The sequence below is a fragment of the Meles meles genome, chromosome 7 (genome assembly GCF_922984935.1).
Source record: "Meles meles chromosome 7, mMelMel3.1 paternal haplotype, whole genome shotgun sequence".
Taxonomy (NCBI): domain Eukaryota; kingdom Metazoa; phylum Chordata; class Mammalia; order Carnivora; family Mustelidae; genus Meles; species Meles meles.
Genome location: NC_060072.1, coordinates 136,929,896 through 136,955,773, shown reverse-complemented (window position 1 = coordinate 136,955,773; position 25,878 = coordinate 136,929,896). Strand labels below are relative to the sequence as shown.

At 42.9% G+C, this 25,878-nt stretch overlaps 1 protein-coding gene across 2 annotated transcripts in view; it reads left to right on the top strand.

Annotated features, from left to right (window-relative positions):
- The first annotated feature begins 18,840 nt into the window (after nt 1–18,840).
- Nucleotides 18,841–25,878, top strand: part of ODAD2 (outer dynein arm docking complex subunit 2) — a 187,145-nt gene continuing 180,107 nt past the window's right edge. For both annotated transcript variants that reach the window (XM_046012769.1, XM_046012770.1), the window contains exons 1-2: nt 18,841–19,064; nt 24,843–25,000. In XM_046012769.1, the coding sequence (XP_045868725.1) occupies nt 18,841–19,064; nt 24,843–25,000 (382 nt within the window). The remainder of the gene's footprint in view (nt 19,065–24,842; nt 25,001–25,878) is intronic.

The window sequence follows — 25,878 nt, the reverse complement described above, 5'->3', positions numbered from 1 at the left end:
CTGTCACCACTGGATCTTAGTGTGCCTTGGGGAAGTACATAAAGCATTCGTTTGCCTGGGAGGCTAGTGACATGGCACAAAGGGGTGATTAATTCCATACACTGCTTTCATCATTTCTAGAGAAATGAGAAGAGAATGAACTGAGAAGAGACCGAACTGAGAAGAGAATGTGACTCTCTAGGTTTATTCGTTTTCTTTTTGATAGTACTGAAGCTTATAACATGCTTCTCCCTTATCCCCCCAAATTTGATTTGAGATTCCCCTGTCATTTTATGTTCGCGCTCAGATTTTCTAGTCACATGTAAATACAAGATAGAGATTAGCGAAAATACCTTTCCTCCATGAAGTTGCTTCAGAATATTTAAGGCAATCCTACAATTTTACTTTAGAATCGAAGTCCCTTTGTTTGATACATATGAAATAGTTATTACACGTTGTTATTTGACATATGGAAAATAATGGCTAATATTGACTTGTATGTATATGAATTTTGAATTTACTTCTATGTCCTATGTTGTTTCTTATATGATTCTGATTTTTTACTACAGGAACACAGGTTCATCAAACTATATCAAAAGATAAAGAGGTATATAAATAATGATTAATTCCTCCTCACCTTTTAAGGTGATGTATATTATTGATCTGCTGTGTAATCATCCACAATCTGTACATATACCTAAGAAATAATATGTTAAAACTGTTTCACTAATTCAAGACATTGGGATTCAAGATATAATAGACAATTTATCCAGAGTGAGGAACTAGGCCAAGAAGTAAAATGGTAAAGGCTCTAACTGGAAAGTCAATTACCTGACTCACCCACACTGAAGTTATAGAAGGGAAATGAGTGGATTTCCAGGAAGGAGCTTTTCGGAGAGAGTCGTACTGGCCATCTCTTCTCTATTCACCTGCCCCCAACCTTAAGTCAGAGAGGGAGAAAAGGACTTTAAGGAGACCACTTAGAGATCTCACTATGTATCCTTTGCCCTGTGCAGCTGGACATGGGGAGGACACAGTGGACAAGCCTGCAGGTGAGAGACAGGCTGGGTAGGCAGCAGAGTGGAGGAAACTTCTCCTGTGATGGACTGAGCTGCACTTCCCCAATTTTTTGGCAAATAGTGTGAGTGTGGTGACGGAAATACTCTGCTGGAGGCGGGACCACAGCTATGAGACCACAAAAGACGGACGTATGAAATGCTAGATTGCCGAAGCTACAACCAGAATGGAGACACTTGTTCTGGGAGGGAGCAACACCCTAGGGGAAGGACACCAACAGTCTATGGTTCTTGAAGAGCCGAGAAAAACTCTCACTAGAGAAAGAGCCAGTTTAGACTTCATGGAGAGGCTGCAAGGCGAGCTTCTGACACGGAGACAATTTTGAAAGTTCCCTGGCCTCTTCCCTCTTCTTTCTCACCTAAAGGGCTAGAGTGGGACTACAGGTAGGAAACAGAAAAGATAAGACAGAAACAAGAAGCTGACCATGCACTCCAAGTGTCCCATGGCCATCACCCTGGCTGATCTGAGATGCTTGCCTGGTGGGATGACCCAGACCTCTACTTCTGAGCCCTTAGTTGTCTGATGTGACTGTGGTTGCGTGATTTCCAACTCATAGCTACTGCAAGGCATGGGAGTACTAAGAGCTACCCAAGTACCAAGAGCCAAGTCCCTTGTCCTCTGGGTTATAAACATCCTCCTTCGTGGAGGTAGCATCCTACCCCTGAAGTAATTATGGTCAATCAATGACCCAACTGCTTTTTGTTTTTGTTCTGTTGGTTCACTGGCATGAGGACCCAAAGTGGCCAGGTGGTAGTCATAGCTTCAAGTTCAATGGGACCCTGTATTCCTTGAGGCAAGCAGTTCCCCCCATGAGAATTAGAGCTTCTAACTGGCAGATGCCAAGGCTGTGGGAATGGGAAGCCCAAGCTCCATAAGTAGGTCCTTGATGGTTATGGTGAGAAAGTTCACTCCTTGGTTTGCACAACTAGAATTCCAGCTACTAGAGAAAACAGCACTGCATGTCGATTGTTCACTTAGTGCATAAACCACATTCTGGAGGACGGAGACCTGACCCCACGAGGTGCTGTGCCATACTGGCACCTTCACTGGATTGTCAGCAGGTCATGTCGCTATCCTATCAGGATGGCTGCCTCTGGGTCATGCAGTTCATGGTGAGAGCAATGGCTTTCACAGTGATCAACCTATTGTTGCCTCTCTGTTGCTCTCAAATGAGTCTCCTGTTCCAAGGCAATGTTGTGTGGACCACCATGTTGATGATGGAAGTGTTTTGATGGTGGTTCTGGCCGAGGCAGGGAAGGCAAATCCCTATTTGGAGTAGGCGTCGGTCCTAGTAAGGAGGAATCTTTCTGCCACCTTCAAAATGGAAGGAATCCAATGTACCCGACCTCTCAGCAGGGCCTGGGTAGTCTTCGCAGGAAGGTGCGGTGTTACAGGGTTAGTGCTAGTGCCTGCTGTTAGCAGAGTGGAGACACAGCAACAGCAAGAGGGAGATCTTTGCCAGACCCACACAGCCTCCATCCCTGCCACCTTCTGCTAGGTCTCTTCTTAGAGATGGTCTTCCAACCTCCACATGTTCAGTGGCTCCAAAGTGGCTCTGGACGACTATCCTAACAGAACAACTACGTGGCCTTCTGAAGGCACAACTGTAGTGCCAGCTTGGAGAGAATACTCCAGAAGGATGGGGTGCTGTCCTCCACACTGCAGTGCATACCCTAAATCAACAGCCGTGATATGGGGCTGTGACCCACAGAGGTCAAATGCATGGATTCTAGAACTCAGAGGTGGAAGGAGGAGTGGCCATGTTTACCCAGCACTTGGGGGAATTTGTCCTTCCTGTCCCTCCAGAGCTAGGCTCTGTACATTCAGGAGTCCTGGTTCCTAGGGGGGGCAATGTTTCAGCAATGGACATTAAACTTTAACTTTTGGGGGGCACCTGGGTGGCTCAGTTGGTTAACCATCTGAGTCTAGATTTCAGCACAGGTCATGATCTCAGGGTCATGGGATCAAGCCCCATCTTGGGCTCCCTGCTCACTAGGGAGTCTGAGATTCTCTCTCTCTCTGCCCCTCGCCCTGCTTGGACTCTCTCTAGAATAAATAAGTAAATCTTAAACTTTAACTCGTGGTAACTTTGTGACTTTGGGCTCTTTGTGCAAGAGACCAAAATGCAAGTAAAGGAGTCATGACCCCGGTCAGAGCAACTGGCCCTGATCAGTAGGAAGACGCAGGGCTGCTGTGGGGTAAGGGAAGGATGTGTTTGGAACTTGGGTGGTCCACCTGTGGATGGCTTGGTAATTCCCTGCCCAATTTTGATGCTAAAGGCACAAATAAAATAGTCACCACGGGACAAGGGCTGATGCCAGTTGTTTAGATCTCTTAGCAGGGAGAGCCAGGGATCACCCCACCAGGTAAGCCATCTAAATCAGCAAGGCCCTGCTGAAGGGTGAGGGGTGTCTGGAACAGGCAGAAGAGAAGGGAGATGATGAGTATCTGTTGTAGCCGTGAGACCAGCTGCACAGACAGGGGCTGCGATTTTATCTCATTTCTTCCTCTTGTTAAGTTTCCCTAGGGAAAGCAGCCCACCAGAATCCCAGAGAAGCTGCTCTCAGGTATACAGCATAATGCCAATGAATCTCACCTTTGCAAAGCGTGGACCGTAGTCCGTGCTGTGGACTCTCCAGACCCTAACCCCCATCCCACTCCTCCAGGGCCGGGGCATGCTTGTCCTCACCTGCTGGGGAGTGTTTGCAGCAGACAGCTCTTAAGGGCTGAAAGCCTGAATCCAGGGACTGGCCAGTAACAGGAAGCTGCTGTGGGAATATGGAAGTCCAGCCCCCTCTCCTTACAATGGAAAAAAACTCTGCAGGACCACCCCAGCTCCAGAGCTCTCTGCTGCAATTTAGCTGCTCTCATCCAATCCCACGGCCTTCATTTCCCTGCGCATTTTCCTTACTAAATGGCTCACATGCATTTCTCCATCTTGGAGTCTGTCTCCTGGGGAACTTGACCCAACATGGCTGATTGATAGTCTCTTGGCTTCAACTCTGGTACTCTAAGAGCCTACTTCCACAACATAGCCAGAATGGCTAACAACACAAATCAGATCATGTCACACCCTGCTTAAAATCCCCCAATAACAATTACCACATGATCCCACTGATATGAGGAATTTGAGAAACAAGATAAAGGATCATAGAGGAACGGAGGGAAAAATGAAATGAGACAAAACCGGAGAGGGAGAAAAACCATAGGAGACTCCTAATCTTAGGAAACAAACTGAGGGTTGCTGGAGTGGAGGGGTTGGGAGGAATGGGGAGGCTGGGTGATGGACATTGGGGAGGGTATGTGCTATGCTGAGTGCTGTGAATTGTGTAATACTGATGAAACACAGACCTGTACCCCTGAAACAATAATACATTATATGTTAGTAAAAAAATTTTTTTTAATCCTCTAGGAATTGTAAATGTGAGCAAACAGAAGAGACAAAAGAAAATTTTGAAGTCACTCTAGATCCTTCTATTCTAGGCAGAGGATCGCATCTCTTTTAACTTAACATTAAAAATAGGAATTACAGGGAGAGGAAGCAAGATAGCAGAGGAGTAGGAGACTAAAATATCATTAGGTTCCAGAAGTTCCGCTAGATAGTTATCAAAACATTCTGAACACCTACAAATTCAACAGGAGATAGAAGTGAAGAAGAGCAGCAATTCTAGGAATAGAAAATCAACCACTTTCTGGAAGGTCGAATGTGTGGAGAAGTGAATCCAAGGTGATAGGCGGGAAGAGAGACTGCAGGGGTAGGGGTCGGCTCCCAGCAAGTAGTGGAACAGCAGAGCACAAAATCAGAACTTTGAGAAGTCTGCCCCATGGAGGGACATCACTCCAGAGGCTAAGTGGGGGTGGAGCCCTTGGGGGGACAGTGTGGTCTCAGGACCCAGGGGTCACAGAAAGACCAGGGGTGCCTGAGTGTGGCAGGGCCCCCAGAGATCGGAATGGGGAAGCCGGCAGCAGAGATGGAGCTGAGGAGTGGCTCTCAGCTCAGGGTTACCTTAAACCATGACCCAAGGCACAGTCTAGCCATTGCTCTTTGAGCAGGGACTCCACAAGTGGCAAAGCCAGGAAAACTCACCTTCCTCTCCTGAGAGGAGGGCACAGCAGGGATGTGCTGGGTTTGGAGACTCCAGACAGGGCTGTGCACCAGAGATAGAAACGCTTGGTCACAGGCTGGAGGAGCTCAGAGTGCAGCCAGAGACAAGGGAGACAGGAGGGATTGACTGCTTTTCTCCGAGGGTGCACTGAGGAGTGAGGGTCAGGCTCTCGGCTCCTCTAGGCCAGAGATTGGGAGGCCACCATGTTCATTCCCGTCCTCCAAAGCAGTACGGAAAGCATTCGGGTAAAAAATGCTATGAGAGCAAACCCAAGCAGATTACTTAGCCTGACCCCAGGCAAGGGCAGTGCAATTCCACCTCAGGCAAAGACATTTGAGAATCACGGCAACAGAACCCAGAAGATCAGCAAGACATCCAGCCAAGATGAAGTTACCAATCAATGAGAAATGGGAACTCCAGATTTAGGGGAAAGCAATGCATAGAATTCATGACTTTTTTCCTATGATCCTTTAGTCTTTCAAAGTTAAAATTTTTTAATTTTATTTTTTCTTATTCTACTTTTTTTACTTTTCCTCTTATCTCTTTTAACATTTTTAACTATTTTATCTTATCAATAATTTTTTTAAAAAATCTTTTAAAATTTTCATTGTTATAGTCATGTTTTATCCCTTCATTGTATTTAAACTTATTTTCTGTATACACATAGGTTTTTTCTTTAAAATTCTGGAATATAATTTATTCTCATAGATCAAAACGTACCCTAAAACTAGTACATGGCTTTGTTCTGGTCTCCAGCCTGATCACATTCTTGCCTCTTTTTTTTTTTCTTTTCCAACCAACTTATCAATTCCTTTTTTAGAATCATTTTTAATTTTCACCTTTAAGATTTTATTTATTTATTTGACACAGAGAGAGAGAGAGAGAGATCACAAGTAGGCAGAAAGGCAGGCAGAGAGAAAGGGGGAAGCAGACTCCCTGCTGAGCAGAGAGCCCGATGCGGGGCTCAAAGCCAGGACCCTGAGACCATGACCTGAGCCAAAGTCAGAGACTTAACCCTCTGAGCCACCCAGGTGCCCCTTTAATCTTCATCTTTACAGTCATATTCCATCCCTTCATCGTGTTTACCCTTATCTTTGTATATATATTTTTCTTTCTTTAAAATTTTGGGAGGTAGTTTCTTCTAAGACACCAGAATACACCCAAAAGCAAGTGGGTATCTCTGTTCTATTCAACAGTTTAATACATATTTATTTTTATTTTTTATTTTTCCCCCTTACTTCTCCCCCTGGTTTCAGGTCTCTTCTGATTTGGTTAGCATATAATTTTCTGGAGTCTTTGCCATTCTTTTAGTATTTTGATTTCTCATTCATCTATTCTTATATGGATAAAATGACAAAGTGGAAAAATTCACCACACACACACACACACACACACACAAAAGAACAAGAGGCAGGACCAATGGCTAGGGACCTAATCAATAACAACATTACTACTATGTCAGAACTAGAGTTCAGAATGATGATTATCAAGGTGCTAGCTGGGCTCAAAAAAGCATGGAAGTTACCAGAGAATCCCTTTCTGGAGAAATAAAATCCCTTTCTGGAGTAACAAAAGAACTAAAATCTAATCAAGTTGAGATTTTTAAAAAAGCTATTAATGAGGTGCAATCAAAAATGGAGGCTCTCACTGCTAGGATAAATGAGGGAGAAGAGAGAATTAGTGATGTAGAAGACCCAATGACAGAGAATAAAGAAGCTGAGCAAAAAAGAGACAAACAAGTGCTGGACCACATAGGGATAATTTGAGAGATAAGTGATACCATAAGATGAAACAGTATTACAATAATTGGGATCCCAAAGAAGATGAAAGAGAGAGGGGGAAGAAGGTATATTGGAACAAATTATAGCAGAGAATTTCCTTGATGTAGCAAAGGGAACAAGCATCAAAATCCAGGAGGCACAGAGAACCCCTATCAAAATCAATAAAAATAGGTCTACACCTATTTCATCTAACAGTAAAACTTACAATTCTTAGTGAAAAAGAGAAAATCCTGAAAGCAGCTCGGGAAAAAAGGTCTGTAAAATACAACTGGTAGAAATATTAGATTGGCAGCAGACATATCCACAGAGACCTGGCAGGCCAGAAAGGACTGGCATGATATATTCAGAGCGCTAAATGAGGAAAAATATGCAGCCAAGAATACTATATCCAGTTAGGCTGTCACTGAAAATAGGAGAGATAAAAAGCTTCCAGGACAAACATAAACTAAAAGAATTTGCAAACACCAAACCAGCCCTACAGGAAATACTGAAAGGGGCCCTCTAAGCAAAGAGAGAGCCTAAAAGTAGTAGATCAGAAAAGAACAGAGACAATATACAGTAACAGTCACCTTACAGGCAATACAAGGACACTAAATTCATATCGTTCAATAGTTACCCTGAATGTAAATGGGCTAAATGCCCCAATCGAAAGACACAGGGTATCAGAATGGCTAAATAAACAAGACCAATTGATATGCTGTCTACAAGAAACTCACTTTAGACCCAAAGACATCTCCAGATTTAAATTGAGGGATTGGAAAACCATTTACCATTCTAATGGACATTTAAAGAAAGCTGAGGCAGCAATCTTTATATCAGGTAAATTAGATTATAAGCCAAAGACTATAATGAGAGATGAGGAAGGACACTATATCATACTTAAAGGGTCTGTCCAACAAGAAGACCTAACAATTGTAAATATCTATGTCCCTAACCTGGGAGCTGCCAACTATATAAACCAAGTAATGACAAAATCAAAGAAACACATCAATAATAACATAATAATGGTAGGGGACTTTAACACCCCCTCACTGAAATGGACAGATCATCTAAGCAAAAGACCAACAAGGAAATAAGGCTTTAAATGACACACCGGACCAGATGGACATCACAGATATATTCAGAACATTCCATCCCAAAGCAACAGAATACCCATTCTTCTCTAGTGAACATGGAACATTTTCCAGAACAAATCACCTCCTGGGTCAAATAACAGATCTAAACCAGTACCAGAAGACTGGGATCATTCCCTGCATGTTTTCACCACAAAGCTCTGAAACTAGAACTCAATCACAAGAGGAAAGCTGGAAAGAACTCAAATACATGGCGGCTAAAGAGCATCCCACTGAAGAATGAATGGGTTAATCAGGAAATTAAAGAAGAATTTAAAAAATTCATGGAAACAAATGAAAACAAAAGCACAACTGTTCAAAATCTTTGGGACACAGCAAAGGCAGTCCTGAGAGGAAAATATATACCAATACAAGCCTTTCTCAAGAAACAAGGTCTCAAGTACACAACGTAACCCTACACCTAAAGGAGCTGGAGAAAGGAGAGCAAAGAAAGCCTAAACCTAACAGGAGAAGAGAAATCATAAAGATCAGAGCACAAATCAATGAAATAGAAACCAAAAGAACAATAGAACACATCAATGAAACTAGGAGCTCGTTCTTTGAAAGAGTTAATAAGATTGATAAAGCCCTGGCAGAGTTATTAAAAAGAAAAGAGAAAGGACCCCAATTAATAAAATCATGCATGAAAGAGGAGAGATCACAACCAACACCAAAGAAATACAATTATAAAAACATATTATAAGCAACTATAAGCTAGCAAATTTAACTAACAATTTGGAAGAAACAATGCATTCCTAGAGACATGTAAACTACCAAAACTGAACCAGGAAGAAACAGAAAACCTGAACAGACCCATAACCAGTAAGGTGATTGAAGTAGTCATCAAAAATCTCCCAAAAAACAAAAGCCCAGGGCCAGACGGCTTCCCAGGGGAATTCTACCAAACATTTAAAGAAGAATTAATACCTATTCTCCTGAAACTGTTCCAAAAAATAGAAATGGAAGAAAAACTTCCAAACTCATTTTATGAGGCCAGCATTACCTTGATCCCAAAATGAAAGACCCCATCCAAAGGAGATCAATATCCTTGATGAACACAGATGCAAAAATTCTCACCAAAATACTAGCCAATAGGATACAACAGTATATTAAAAAGGATTATTCACCAGGACCAAGTGGGAGTTATTCCTGGGCCTCAAAGTTGGTTCAACATCCACAAATTAATCAATGTGATATAATACATTAATAAAGGATAGAACAAGAACCATATGATACTCTCAATAGATGCTGAAAAAGCATTTGAAAAAATACAGCATCCTTTCTTGATCAAAACTCATCAGAGTGTAGGGATAAAAGGTACATACCTAAATGTCATCAAAGCCATCTATGAAAAACCCACAGCGAATATCATTCTTAATGGGGAAAAGCAGAGGTTTTCCCCTAAGGTCAGGAACATGGCAGGGATGTCCACTATCACCACTGTGATTCAACATAGCACTAGAAGTCCTAGCCTTGGCAATCAGACAACCAAAAGAAATAAAAGGCATCTGAATCAGAAAAGAAGTCATCAAACTCTTCACTCTTTGCAGATGATATGATACATTATGTGGAAAACCCAAAAGATTCCACTCCAAAATTGCTAGAACTCATAAAGGAATTCAGTAAAGTGTCAGGATATAAAGTCAATGCATAGAAATCAGTTGAATTTTCATACACCAACAGCAAGACAGAAGAAAGAGAAATTAAGGAGTCGGTCCCATTTATAATTGTACCCCAAACCATAAGATACCTGGAATAAACCTAACCAAAGAGGCAAAGAATCTGTCCTCAGAAAACTATAAAGTACTCATGAAAGAAATTGAGGAAGACACAAAAAAAATGGAAAAATGTTCCATGCTCATGGATTGGAAGAACAAATATTGTGAAAATGTCTATGCTACCTAAAGCAATCTACACATTTAACACAATCCCTATCAAAATACCATCCATTTTTTCCAAAGAAATGGAACACATAATCCTAAAACTTATATGGAACCAGAAAAGATCCCAAATAGCTAGAGGAATGTTGAAAAAGAAAACCAAAGTTGGCATCATCACAATTCCAGACGTCAAGCTCTATGAAAAAGCTGTCATCATCAAGGGGCGCCTGGGTGGCTCAGTGGGTTAAGCCGCTGCCTTCGGCTCAGGTCATGATCTCAGGGTCCTGGGATTGAGTCCGGCAGCGGGCTCTCTGCTCAGCAGGGAGCCTGCTTCCCTCTCTCTCTCTCTCTCTGCCTGCCTCTCTATCTACTTGCGATCTCTCTCTGTCAAATAAATAAATAAAATATTAAAAAAAAAAGCTGTCATCATCAGCTGGTATGGTATGGTACTGTATGGTATGGTATGGTACTGGCACAAAAACAGACACATAGATCAATGGAACAGAATAGAGAGCCCAGAAATAGACCCTCAACTCTATGGTCAACTAATCTTCAACAAAGCAGGAAAGAACGTCCAATGGAAAAAAGACAGCCTCTTCAATAAATGGTGCTGGGAAAATTGGACAGCCACATGCAGAAGAAAGAAAATGGGCCATTTCCTTACACCACACACAATAATAAGACTCAAAATGGATGAAAGACCTCAATGTGAGAAAGGAATCCATCAAAATCCTTGAAGGGAACACAGGCAGCAACCTCTTTGACCTCAGCCGCAACAACTTCTTTCTAGAAACATTGCCAAAGGCAAGGGAAGCAAGTGCAAAAATAAACTATCGGGACTTCATCAAGATCAAAAGCTTTTGCACAGCAAAAGAAAGAGTCAACACAACCAAAAGACAACCAACAGAATGGGAGAAGATATTTGCAAATGACTTATCAGATAAAGGGCTAGTATCGAAAAGCTATAAAGAATTTATCAAACTCAACACCCCAAGAACAAATAATCCGATGAAGAAATGGGCAGAAGATATGAATAGACATTTCTGCAAAGAAGACACCCAAATTTCTTGCAAGAGACCCATGACAAAGTGTTCCACATCACCTGGCATCAGGGAAATACAAATCAAAACCAGTGAGATAGATACCACCTCACGCCAGTCAGAATGGCTAAAATTAACAAGTCAGGAAACGACAGATGTTGGCGAGGATGCGGAGAAAGGGGAACCCTCCTACACTGTTGGTGGGAATGCAAGCTGGTGCAGCCACTCTGGAAAACAGTATGGAGGTTCCTCACAAAGTCAAGGGAAATGAAACCTTGCCATTTGCAATGACATGGATGGAACTAGAGGGTATTATGCTGAATGAAATAGTCAATCAGAAAAAGACCACTATCATATGATCTCTCTGATCTGAGGAATTTGAGAGGCAGGGCTGGGGGTTGTGGAGGGACAGGGAAGGAGAAAATGAAACAAGAAGGGATCGGGAGGGAGACAAATCATAAGAGACTCTTAATCTCACGAAACACACTGAGGGTTTCTTGGGGTTGGGAGACGGATAGGGTAGTTGGGTTATGGACATTGGGCAGGGTATGTGCTATGGTGAGTGCTGTGAAATGTGTAAGACTGATGATTCACAGACCTGTACCCCTGGGGCAAATAATACATTCTATGTTAATAAAAAATAAAAGAAAATCCTCCTAATAACTTTCATTTCTCCTGGAATAAAAGCCAACTCTTTTATCATGGTTTCAAACCTACTTTATGTAATCTCGCCCACCTGTTCATCCTCTTCTGCCCTACACTCTGCTTCCACTGTTTACTGTGCTCCATGCCACTGACCTTCCTTCTATTCCAGATTCTTGGTAGACTTTAATGGAGTATTTTTATTTATTCCTTATTTTTGGGTCAACACCCAAATTTAGACAACCTAGATCTGCTAACAGACTGCCTGGCACCTGTTGGTAGCCAAAAGCAAGTATTAATGGAATAAATTGATGGTCTAGAAAGTGAGAACCTAAGGAGAAAGAGCCATTTCATTTCCAGACCATGGACCTTGGTCAGAAGTGAACCATCGAGAGATATCTTTGTCCACAGGAAGACGACTGGAGCTGTCGGATGGCTGGTCTTTATAATGGAAGTCAGGATCTGGCAAATTTGGTTCTTAGGACTTCCTCAGACTTCACACTATTTTCTGTCATCAGAATTTGTGTCGAAATCTGAAAAATTCCATTGAGAGATCATCTTTCCCCTCAATGAGACTTATCCCTAATACTGTACAGCGTAAGTGATGGTACTTTCCAGCAAGCCTTATGAAGTTGCTGCTGTGTTGGCCCTTTCTGACTAAGGTACTGGACACTCAAGCAGGCCTGTACATGCTTCTCTTGGCTGCTTCACACCGGCTGGCCCTACTTCAACACAGAAGAATGGGCCCCGGAGACCTGCTGACTTTTTTGTTTACGTAATATTATGTGTTGAATTAGGCTGAAGTCCTACAATGCATAGGTTGAATTCCCAGTATAGCCTTACAGAAGACAGGCTCTTTACAGAGTGAATTATGTTAGAATGAGATAATTAGAGTGTGCTCCAATCCAAGATAGATTTGCAAAATTTGCAAATTTACAAAGTTTGCACACCGAGACAGGTGTACAGGGAGAATGTCATATGGACATGAAGACGGCCATCTACAAGCCAAGGAGAGAAGCCTGGAATAAGTCCCTCACTTCCAGCCCTCAGAAGGAGCTAACCCTGCTCACACCTTGATTTTGGACTTCCAGCCTCCAAAACTGTGAGACAACAAATTTCTGTGGCTTCAGCCACCCAGTGTGCGGTGCCTTGTTAAGACAGCCCTTGAAGACTGTAACACGGAATCTGTGCCTGAACTCTACAGAGGGCTGAGCTGGTCTGAGCTGGGTGGGTGGTTTCTCAGGGAGAAGATGTAGCTGATGAAAAGCTGCTGGGAAGGGCCAGCGACTCTCAAGTCTTTCCCAGAAGTCCTTGACAGATTTTCTGTCCAGTGGAGTAAAGCTCCATTGGGCAGAACTGGGTCCCACGTCCAAACTTTCGGAAGGCAGTGCCGGGAAGGTACTTGGCTGCAGCAAACTCCTAGCTGGGCTCTCGGTGTTGAAGGCTCTTTCCTGAACACAGCCACTCAGAATCATCCCGTGGGTTCTATCAACTATGTCTGAGGAAATGTGAACTTCACCCTTCCGTGCCTGGCTCAACAAAGAATTCCAGGTAGCAAGGGATCTTTGACTAGAGGATTCACCATTTCATGGAGCTTACTGCGGAGGTAGCAAATGGGCAGTAAGACAGACTAGTCAAGACAAATCCTAGTGGGAGACTTCTTTAGTTTGGGTGGTCAGCAGTCTTGAGAAGTAGTCATGTAAGCCCAGAGCATGGAGGAGTGGGATGGTTGGTGGTGGGGGTCTAGGCAGTCCACAGCCTCCAGGACTGAGGCATGCCAACTTAGAACTCCAACGAGGCAAGATAAAATTGGAAGCAGCCAGCTGGGAATTCTACAGATATTATTATATGACCTTTCCTTCTTGCACGATCTCAGGATTAATAAATTAAAATTTTGCCATCAGATTAAGCAATGGTAGATCGTAACGCCTGCCATGAATCTGACAAATGAGGACACGGTTACTCAGATCTTGGTGGGCCCTGGCTTCCTCCAGCTTTGCAAATCAAGGTCAGGTGTCCTGAATTTGTAGATCTCTGACTAGTTTCTACGTCGGCTCAGTAATGCTCTCTCACATAATACAGCTGGTTAAAATGTGCAAGTGACAGAAAACACCCAGAGAATTTTCCCTGCTCCAGGACTGTTTCAGCAGCCCTCTGAAGGGTGGATTCTGACCCTCACCGATGTATGACCTGCCTCATCCTATAGATGCGGTGTTGCAGCTGTCTCAGAGTGTCGTCTGTTCATTTCCGGAAGGGCTCCCTTCAGATTATATACCTATTCGCCTATAATCTTCCCTTCTGATTCACTGCAAGTCTAGGCTTCGTTGGAGGCTGAGGCTACTTTAGGCAAAATGATTCCACTTCCAACAAGTTTTACACTCAAAAAAAGAAAGAAAAGAAAGAAAGAAAACAAAAGAAAAAAAAAGAAAAGAACGCCAAACAAAAGCCTAATCTATTTCATTTCTCTGTGCGTCTGCGCAAAGGCTCTGCTTTTAAGCCGGGACAATATAATATCCTAACATGTAATATCTTAAAATCATCCGTATCTGCGTCTTTGACTTTGGAAAAAGAATCTCGTTCTACTAGACATGCCAGCGCCCTAAACGATCCAGGACCCGTCTGTAAACACTCTACCCCCAAGGCAGGATACTGTTCTTGATCGCTTTTATTTTTTTCTCCAAATAGTTTCTTTTTTCCACTCCTTCAGCCCCTTCTGGTTTTTCAGAGCTGGGACTCTTGCTGGGAGAAGTGTCTGTCTACAGGTGGGGTTAAGGCCATCTTGGTAAAAGGTAAAAGGAGTTTAAAAACAGGGGGAACCGTTCTCATTTCAGGTCAGTTCCCCGAACTAGACTACTGAAGATCAGCTTCTGCTTTTGCAGTGAGTCTTCCTGACCGCCTACCGCAGGTGCTTTCCGGAGAAGCCCACTGAGGCCTCAAACGTCCGGCGAAAGGCCCTGCGTTACTCTGAGAACTCAGTGAAGGTTTAGGGTACACAGAACCCCGTATGGAACACGGCAGAACACCGTCCAGAAACTCGGGAACGCACATAAAACGGTGTTTCTACCGAACGCTATTTGCTTTCCGTCGCGTTAATTCGCGGCTCAAGCCCCTCGCCGCTGGGGGCCTTCGCGAAGGTAAACGTTTCCCACCTGATGGCGCGAGTCAGGACGCGTCCTGGAAGGAGGAGGTCGAAAGCACGGTTTCCAGGGAAGCGCCGGCGGGGAGCAGCGGTTGCGGGCGTCGGTACAACCCCGCGCTGCAGGGCGTCCCCCGGGCGGGCGGCGGGGCGTGCGGGAGCGCGGGGCTGCCGGGGCGCACGCGGCTGCGGGCGGGGCGAACTCTGCGCGCGGCTGCGCTGCAGGCGCGGCGCGGAGGGCGGGCTCGGAGTTTCCCTCCGCCTGGCGGCGCCGCGCGGCGCCGCGGGGTGTTTACCTGGCGTCCTAGCAACCGGCCGGCGCGCGGCGAGCGGCGCGGGGCGCGGGCTGCGGTGCTGGCGCGGAGCCGGGCGCTGCAGGTGAGTGCGGCGGGTGGGCGCAGGGCGGCCACCCAGGGGGACTCGCCGCTGGTCCTGCGGCCCCGGGTCCCGCAGCTCGCGCTCGCCCCGCGCTGGGGTCCTTGCAGCCTAATGAGTGGTTCGAGAGATGGGGGCGTCTCTCGGGCCCCCGGTTCTGTCTCCTTCGCCTCTTCCCTTTTCTCTCCTCGGGCCCGAGATCCGTCCCCTCGCCTTCTCTTTCCCACCCACACTGAGCCCCTGCCTCCCCGCCGACACCTGGCCCCTGCCCGGGCACGTCCTGCTCCTTCGCCCCCAAACCCCCTCCCATCCCTAATCCCCCCGCTGCACCCCATCTCCTCCGTTATCCGTTCTCTCTGCTTCTCAGGTCCACTCCTTGCCTCTCTTCCCCTTTCTCCTCCGGCCTTGCGCCTGTGCCTCCTTCTAACTGTCCTGTTAGAAGGCCTGCCCCTTCCTGCACGTCCTCCTCACCCCTCATCCCTAGACACTGAGTCTCAATTCTAGCGCTCGTCACCCGCCTGGTGGGTGCCATCAGCGCGTGTTTTCCCACGGGGGTTGAGTGTACTTTGATTAAGGGCGCTCTTCATGTCAGTTCCTGAAATTTTACTTTTTCTGTAGCTTCATCCTTCTCGGAATGCCAGGGTGCTCCCTGACGCCCGGTCCATGTTACCGGCCGCATTTCTAGATCTCAGAGTAGATGCTCACATTCCCCGAGCTTCATAAAGAATTCGGGTTTGCTTCTGCTCAAGTGTTACAGAAATTATTCACGGACGTGTTTCATTTTATTAATGATAACAGGAAGCTTGCCACAACCCTTAAAAAAGAAAAATTCTTTACAGCGATTTGATTAGTACAGAAAATGAGAATTCGTAGAGAAAACGAATATAAGTGATTCTCAATTTATGCAAACACATGCACAAAAACTTTTTCCTATTAATCATTAAACTTTTAACCTGAAAGATATGTACTATGTATTCAATGTATTCGTTGCAACCATGGTTTTTAGGCCAAAAGGACACCTGGATTGGCCATGGGGAGAAACTGGGGAACAACCTGTTTTGATAAAAAGTGCTAGTTTTGTATATTTACCTGAGTTATACTGACCATTTTTTAACACCTCTGGGATTAGTGGAATAAATGTTGTAGTTCTGGTTCTTTTGGTAAATGAAGCCATTAGAAATTGCCTAGACTTAGCATGAAAAACATTAGATTACCCTGTTTTCTTTTTAAAATTTATTCAGTTAAACCTACAAAGTATTTTTTTTAAACCTTTTTTTAACCTGTCTTTTCTTGTTCGGGATTTTGTTCCAGTTTTTTTTTTTTCCTCCCTGATAATATTTTATATGCCTTCTGGATTGTCCTAGGCCCCCCTGAAATTTTCTTGGACCTTCTGCTAACCCGCCTTCTCAAATCAAGCGGGTTCATTGTTGCAGCTCCTGGTTTACCAGACTTAGAGAAACAATTTGAAGAGATTCAAAAGTGTTACAGTTAGTTTTTTTTACAGTTACTTTTGTATAAAAATTCATCATGATGAAAAGACCTTTTTGCATTTCTTGGCTCTTTTTAAAGTGTCTCCCAGGAAGTTGCTGTCTGGGGTGTTGACTGCTACATTCATGTGTAATCTGTGTACGTCCACATTTTCCTTTAAGATAGTACAAGAAGGAAATGATACACATGCCATAGTTTTATAAGAGCATTGAAACAAATGGTATAATTAAGATTAAAAACAGAACTGTGCACCCAGGACTTTCTTACACGATAAACTTATTTGTACTTACCTTGCACTCTCATAAGATTGGGCAAATCAATAGTGTTACATATAAGATCAGTACATGCTTTTGTGTTCTGAATCAAGCAGTAGAAACAAACTACTGGAATACTAGAATAAACGCACAAAAAAGTTTGTACTCTAATTGTATACATCTTATTTAACTAGCAATATATACAGACATAAATATATATACAGATATAAAAATATGTACATATTTATGTACACATATATCAGCCATTCTCAGCCCTGAGGAGTATCATTTTTTATAACAAATGTCTTGTAATGCCTACCTTGCTACTCCAAAATCGAAATCCTAGATAATAATTCTACATACATGCACAGTTTTAAATGCTGATGGTGTGCTGACTGTAAAAGAAAGGAAAATTAAAAGGTGAATTGTCATAATACAATATCAGCATGGAAATGCTCAGGTACCACTCTACTAGAATATGCAATGAAGTAGTCAGATGCTCCCTCCTTACACAGAATTACCTACTGTGAATGCAGTGGCTCCAGATGTAGGCTGATACAAACATGTCATTGAAACTTAAACGGCGTGATCAGCATGGCCATCAATGGCGTGATTTTCCAAAACACTGAGCTCTTGGTAGACTTCCATATGAAACAAAGTATGTACAACCTTCCTTTGACTTACATGATAGTTGTAATCCTGGAAAATTCAGTGTATATCAAAACCGTGGGAAAAAATACTTTGTGATAATTTGTAACGTGGAGCTATGTTCTAAGCACAGGTATGACTTACCTAAAGTTTTTCACCTGCTAGATGCCTGGAGATTGTGGCATCATTCTTCCTTCCAGGGACTGCCGTGCACATTGCTGGACATCTTACATTCTTGGTCCTCATCATTAATGCCAATGATGTCCCCTTCCTATCATTTTGAAAATGAAATGTCGTTTATAATACTTCTCTATTATGAGTACTGCTTCCCTGGGAACCACTGATCTAGGTGTCCTTTTACTGGTTATCAAGATTGAATACAGTACAAAACCCATAATCTCCAAGTCATTCTGTAGAGTCTTGGTGCTTCTAAGCTTTAGTCAGGGGGGAGGCTAATTCTATTCTATATTTGACTTTATAAGTGGTCTGATATTCTGGAAGGAGGGCTTTAATGATTCCTTTAATGAGAGCAAAAAGTACAGACTATCAGGGAGCAAAGCCTTGAATGTTCACAGTGAGAACTTGCTTTCTAACTTGGCTCTTATTTAATGTTACAGATACTATTTTCTTTTTAAAGGGAAGTCAGTGCTGGAGGTGAGAGGGGTGGGGGGATGGGGTAACGGGGGATAGACATTAAGGAGGGCAAGTAATGTAATGAGCCCTTGGTTTTATAGAAGACTGATGAATCACTGACCTCTACCTCTGAAAGCAATAATACATTATAGGTTAATTGAATTTAAAGAAAAATGAATTTTTTAAAAAAGTCAGAATAACAGAGTTCAGTTTAACAGCATGGTTCTCAACGATGAGCAGCCCTGCTCAGAGGAGCGCTGTTCACCACCTCCGGCTCCCGCAGACCTGCGAACCAAAGGCCTCCAGGCGGCCAGCCTCCAGTTCTTCCTTCCACCGTTGGAGTTCCCTAGTTCTGTTTGCTGCCCAGTGACTTGGATTTCCCCTCTTAGGCCCAGGGAAATGAGAAAGTTATTCACTTCAGAGCAGACAGATATTGGAAAATCCAAGCGCCCACCCATCACTTTTCCTTAGATCTGACTGAGTAAAAATGAACTACTTTATTGCATTAAAGAGCAATTCGAAGATTAAAGAATCGGCCACTACAATTAATAAGCAGAATGTGGGTTGGATGGTTTAAAGGCTTAAAAATGAAAACGGTTTTGGGGAAAAGGGGCTTGCGATTCTCTGTTTCTCCTTCCACTCCCCTGCAGTGTGTGTTCTAAGCTCAGATCCGAGCCTTGACGGATCCCATGGGCGTGGCTCTGACGAAATCTGCGCAGTGGACTGCTGCGGGCTATGGGACCAGAACCTTGGAAATCACTCCTCTCAATGAGGCGATATTGAAAGAAATTATGATATTCGTGGAGAGTTTTATCTACAAACATCCCCAAGAGGCAAAATATGTTTTTGTAGAACCACTTGAATGGAAAACAAACTTGGACCCCTCGGCATTTGAATCAGGTTATATTGTCAGGTAAGCTTCTAACAACTAGTATCGTCATTGTACATATTTCTGTTAAGGGGTTTGTCGGTTTCGGGCAAGTTATTTAACATCTGTGAATCTCAGAAATATTCTGACCCAGGGATTGCGGACGAGAGGCACTCAGGTGAATCTGAGGATATTTTGTTTGGCCAACACAGTATTCATCTAATTTTTAAATTTTGATCTGAATTTCTTTTGATACGGGATGCATTCCCCAGGACACCACACTCCCAACATTTGCTATTGCTTTATGTTTGGGCTTTCTGCTCACCCATTCCACCCTCCAGGTGCAAGTAGGCATTGGTTTTGTGATCTCGGATAGAGACAAAATCCCCTGTGATATTTAAATCTACTAATTCCTGGGGCGGTGGAGAGATAGTGGTAAATTTTGCTCACTACTATAAATTTTTGACAGTTAGCATTGTCCTCAAATGAGAACCTTCGAAATCTGAGATTTTAAAAAAGATCCTACCTCTACTTCAAACAGGGGGCTATCAACTTAGCTCTTGCAAAGAACATAGGTAAAATATATATGTATTTACGTAAATGTAATTATAATTATAAAAGATTAATTTGCGTATGCATATGTAAATCTTTTCTGTTGTTCTGGTCAGCTTCAGTTTATTTTCCACTTTCAGACACTAGGAGCCTCTTTTCTGTCACCGTATTCCTCCCTGGTTTTGCATGTGAGCTTTTATTTATTTTTTTTAAAGATTTTATTTATTTGACAAATATAGATCACAAGTAGGCAGAGAGGCAGGCAGAGAAAGAGGAGGAAGCGGGCTCCCCACTGAGCAGAGAGCCAATGCGGGGCTCAATCCCAGGACCCTGGAATCATGACCCAAGCCAAAGGCAGAGGCTTTAACCCACTGAGCCATCCAGGTGCCCTGCATGTGAGCTTTTAAAGCCTGACCTTATCCAAGACAGGTCACTAACCAGCCTCAGCTCCCTAGAAATGCCTTTTCCATTTTTTCCCTTTGGGGTTATTTGTGAGAATAAACTCTGAATTTCATTCTTAGAACTGAAACGCCATTCTTGAATTGCATTTCAGGAGGGCTTTGGTTCTGCCCTCTCGATTACCTTCTCTCTGAATTTCCTGGAGTCTTTTTTTTTTTTAATTGTATTTTATATCTAACTGTGCCTATGGTCACTTCCTCCCAAAGGGCTTGTCATTATTCGTTGCTCCTACTTCAATTCAGTCTAGTGTCACACCTCGTTTTTCCTGACCTTTGAAGGATGAACTCATCTGCAAAACCATGTAGTTCAAACACATAGGAACTACTTAGTACGGAACTACTTACTACTTAAGTAAGTAAGCACTGCTCACTTAATCCAAGATGGATTTAAACAGATGTCAGAAGAATATCAGGAGTGGTATCGTATCTTGCCTCTGTCCTTATTTTGCGTTGCAAGTACATATATGACCACATCTGTGACCTACTTAGGTGGGCTGTTAAACACACCTCAGTTATATCACTATTTCTCTTTCTTTGTCCTTGTCGGATTTCGTTTTTGCTCTATTTTCATTCTTACAATTCTGCACCCGGTTTTCACACACAGTGGTCCCTATTAAGCAGGATGTCTCCACATTTGGGCACCATGTGTGTTTTGAACCAACTGCCCCTTGATTATCTTCCTTCTGTCAAATGGGCAAGGCAACTTTTCCTTGTGCCTATGTATCCATTTTCTATCCATTGCTCTTGTTTCTGACCTTTATGGTTGATATCTTTAATGCTAGGAGGGAAAAGAAGGATCTTACAGTAACACTTGTTGTATTTGAAGGAAACCATCCCTTTGTGGCTTGATGAAAACAGGTAGCACTGATTGTCCTGAAGAAGGCAAAGGATACAGCTGAGATTTTGGTACTAGTAGAAAATACCAAATGTTTACACATCCAAGTCTTGACCATTCTCCTTGCTCTACTCCCCAAATCAAAGAACTGTTAGCAACCCATAGCCACTTGGTATGCTATGTTAGGCAATATAACAAGTGATACAGACCAGAGATGCCTTCAATGGCTGGAAGAATGTATTATTATTTTTTTTAATTTTTTAATAAACATAATGTATTATTAGCCCCAGGGGTACAGGTCTGTGAATCGCCAGGTTTACACACTTCACAGCACTCACCATAGCACATACCCTCCCCAATGTCCATAACCCTACCACCCTCTCCCGACCCCCCAAGAACGTATTATTAAAAGAGCCCCAGCTACCTCATTCTTTGCCCACATGCACTCTTCTTGCTTAGCTGCTGGTTCTTAGAACACTTTAAGTTCACTTATTTAAAGCAGGGAAACTGCTATCCTTTCAAATAGGATTCAGGTCTCTAAGTCCACGTAGATACAGATACCTTAGTATCAAAGTATAGCTTTGAGTGTGGAGTCCCTGGATATGTTTCTCCCAAACCCGGAATGTTCTTGCGTATTTTAGAGTATTTAGGCCCTTTCTTCTTCTTGGGAATATATGTTCTCTCAGCTTCTTGTTCTAAAACAAGCTGGTTTTATCTGCTTGGAAATTCTGTTGAAAGAAGCAAGCTACGCCCTTCTGTTGACCTCTTTTGTATTTACACATATGGCCTGATTTCTCATTTGATGTTGTGCATCTCCAGATGCACTGTTTGTAACAGTCAGTAAAAGTGTGATCAGCCTTCTCCTGAATTAGTCTAACAGGCAATCTGACGTCAAAACTGATCCGCTCCTCCGGCACGGAAAAGGTTTTATATTTCATTGCCCATCTTCCTTTGTGAGGATCATTGCTGAGTAGATAGGCACGTCACTTTCCACATGTTAGATGACGCATTCTTTTCCTTGAAAATCATTTCCAATGTACAGGTCTTCGTCATGTAATAACACTTGTCATCATCTCTCCATATTCAGTGTTTTGGGAAAAAGAGCGCCACTTTCATTTTAATGGAAATCTTAGGTCTCCTTGTATTACCATTTTCAATTGCTTTTGTTCTGATCAGACAGGATGAGACTAAATTTCCACAGGCATCTATTTTAATGCTTATTCCCCGTACTCCTTGGTAACGGGCATTGTTTGATCTTTTTGCCTTTTCGTTCTAGTTCTGTTATCAATTCATGAAGGCTCAGTTACATGATCTCCGATCTTAAAATTGTATTATCTTCTGAGACTATAATTATTGTATCTTTTTTTTTTTTATTTGACAGACAGAGATCACAAGTAGGCAAAGAGGCAGGCAGAGAGAGAGGAAGGGAAGCAGGCTCCCTGCTGAGCAGAGAGCCTGATGCGGGGCTCTATCCCAGCGTCCCGGGATCATGACCTGAGCCGAAGGCAGACGCTTTAATCCACTGAGCCACCCAGGCGCCCCTATAATTATTATATCTTGGTAGAACTTCTTTTTTAAAGATTTTATGTATTTATTTGAGAGAGAAAGAGAATGAGCTAGCAGGGGAAAAAGCAGAGGGAGAGGGACAGGCAGACTGCACTTAGCGTGGAGCCCGACATGGGCCTCAGTCTTACGACCCTGAGACCATGCCCTCAGCCAAAACCAAGAGTCAGACACAACCAACTGAGCCACCTGGATGCCCCATATTTTGGTGATACTTCTATATCATGCCACTAGGATCAATGGCCATAACTTTAATTAACTGAGCTCTTTGTTTTACATTCCTGAGAATTCCTAACTAGTTTCTCAACTATAGCCTCATTTCCCTTGTTACTATTTAGACTCATTTATTGAGTAATTACCGTATTCTGGACACTAAAGTAGGCACTGGGCATGAAATAAATGAGACATTCTCCTCCTCTCTCGCTTTATAGTATAAGCTATAGTATTTTCAGCTGCCTTGCCCAATTCCAATTTAAAAGTCTTTTGATCAGGTCAGTGGATTTCATTGACAGCACATTCATCTTGACCTCACGAGGTGGGTGCTGTATTTTTCTTTCCAGAGCTCGCTCTTCAGGCATTAGAAACTGTGAGCCCAGAAACAAACCTGCTCTTCCATATCCTCCCCATAGCTGGCGTTTAGTTCCTAGTGCTCTGCGAGTTACAGGTTTCAAGCAGTGGGAGCAATGAAATATGTGTCCTGTGCCCTTGACTTCTCCCATTTCTCACCAGGAGTTTCACCTTCTCCAGTTCAGTGGCTTGATATTGTTGGCATTCAGTTGGCTTATAACTTAGTCTTGTCATCATCCACTTAGCATGCATGGCCAGCCCGGTACAAACCTTTAAGAAATCACCTCGATCCTCTAGACATTTTTCCAAAAGCTTCATTTTAGAGAAAACACACATTCTGTATCTAACACACAGCACTGGTCGGTTAGAAATCTTTTATTCATTTATTCCTCTTCTATTTATTGAGCTCCTTCTGTGTGCGGTTACTATGTAAGTTACTGCGCATACAGCAGTGGGCAAAGACAGGTAAATTCCCTGTCTCGGCCTCCTATTGCTGCTGTAACAAATTACCACACACTCAGTGGCTTAAAACAATGCCGATTTAATTGCTCATGGTTCTGGAGGCGAAAGACTAAAACGAATCCGTAGGGTTAAAATCAAGGTGTCCATGGGGCTGTGTTCCTTCTGGGGGCTAGAGGAAAATCCATTCTTGCCTTTCCCAGCTTCTGGAGGCCACCTGCGTTTCTGGGCTCCTGGGTTTGTGTTACTCTGATCTCTGCTTCCATGTCACGTTGGCTTTTCTGACTTGACCCTCCTGCATATTTCAGAATCTTCCCACCTCAAACTCCTTAACTTAACCCATTTTCATAGTCCCTTTTGCCATGTGAGGCAACACATGGGGTTTCAGGGTTTAGGATATGGACGTCTTTGGGAACCCACCATTCTGCCTCCCACAGTCTCTCTGCTCTTGTTCCTTTTCTAGTGAAATAGTGTTCTTAGTAGATCTGAGTCTAAGCCTGTGAGGCTTACTGTTTCTGATGGACCAGCAAAATTCCACATCTACTTATCTGCATTACACTGTGAAGTATGTTATATCAGGCCTTAAGATGAGAACAGTTTTGCCAGGGATATCCATATATAATAAGAACTTATGCAGTTTAGTTAATGTTGCAAGTGGTAGAAATATACAAAAATATGAATGCCATAAAAACATCTTAATACCTTTTAAATGCCGACCTAAAAAATAATTAAAATGGACAGAAACACAAATCTAGGGGACTCTAACTTCTGATCAGGACAAGTCCACCTAGAAAAACTGCTTATTATCCTAAAGTAAACCAAATTAGGGGGTTTAGAGTGGGAAAAGCAGTCCACAGAGGAAATCTAATTTGTTTCCTCTTTTTTTTATATAGCTTTTTGTTCATAAACACAGAGTAGCCAAGAAAATTCCTAACCACTAATTACTGCGGTGTAAATTTTATAAATAATATAACATTAGAAATCCCCAAAACATGAATGGTCCTGTAGAACCAGCGATTTTTTTTTTTTTACACGATGTCCAACACATTGTTAGAAAAACAAAAAACAAAAACTGTGATTGAGTTCATGTAAGTATTGCAGAAACTTGCTGAAGTTTTCCTTCCTGGATATCTTGTGTAGCTCTCTGTGGTCGCCAGTAAGGCTGAGAACTTAAGGGTCTGAGTGTGGCCAACGGAGGAAAAGAGATGGGTTTCTCACAAGAAATATTTATATTTTGTGTTTTTTAATGAGACCTGGGAATAATCTGTCGAAATGTCTTGCATTTAACTTCACTAGCATCTAGGTAATCTTAAGCTTTCAATACATATTTATTAATTTGTGTATGTATGTACATATGTATGCATGTATTTTTTAAATTTATTTTCCTAGTGAGACAACAGTCAAATCAGAAGAAGTCGATAAAGATGGGCAGCCCTTGCTGTTCCTCTCTGTGCCCCACATCAAGGTCAGGAGCTTCGGGCAGCTGTCTCGCTTCTTGCTTACTGCCAAAGACACAAAACTGGAGGAAGCACAGGCCTGTATCGAAGGTGACATCTACGCTCCTGTCTGTGATTTGATTTGATTTGATTTCTTTTAGAAACACAATCTTGGGGGGAGTCATTTGTTACAGCCTCTTAGAAAAAGTTCTGTGACCTAAAAGGTTAAAAGTCCTATGTTCGACTTCATAAACATGTCATTCATTTTTCTTGGCCGAATTGTCCTGCTCGTATCCAGTTTCCACTTGAAAACGAAAAGGGCTAATACTTTGCCACTAGCAAACTTCTAGATTTCTCTAATTTTAGCATGTGGTTTAAAGAGAGGCTTCCTAGCTTCTGTGAAGGACCCGCGGCCTGTAGCCTTTGAGGTCCACGTGGGAAAGAAGACAGATTAGCAAGGGCAGCCCTGGAAGCCCCCCTCCACTCTCAGCCCTGCTCGGAGGGATGGTGCTGTGTTTCCTCTCCAGTGAATGTAGCAGAGATAGTGCAGAATAATCTCACTTTCCGTTGGTCTCAGTCCTGTTCCACTGCGGGCTGCATAGGCTTCTGTGAATAGTTTCTTTCATTCAATGGGAAGTGTTTTTCCTCTTCATTAAGGATGTAGATTTCATTATTGTCTAAGCATCTAACATGCAAAAAGGAATTGATCAATTGCCTGCTATAATGGTATTCTCAATTTTTCTTATGAGTAGAAATACCTAACAGTAGATAATGATGTCATCTACATGTTTTGCTTCTTTGGAATCGTGTGACTAGAAGGTCCCAAACCTGAGGTGCCTGGATCTGAGGTTATAGATCTGGTTTGGCTAAATGTGTATCCTCTGCTGTGTTTTGTCCTTTAAGAGTTCTAGGTCCAACTCCTAGTTTTGGGTCTAAATTCCATGGTACATGGCAATTTGGAGGTCAGGTTTCTGTCTTTCCCCCAAATA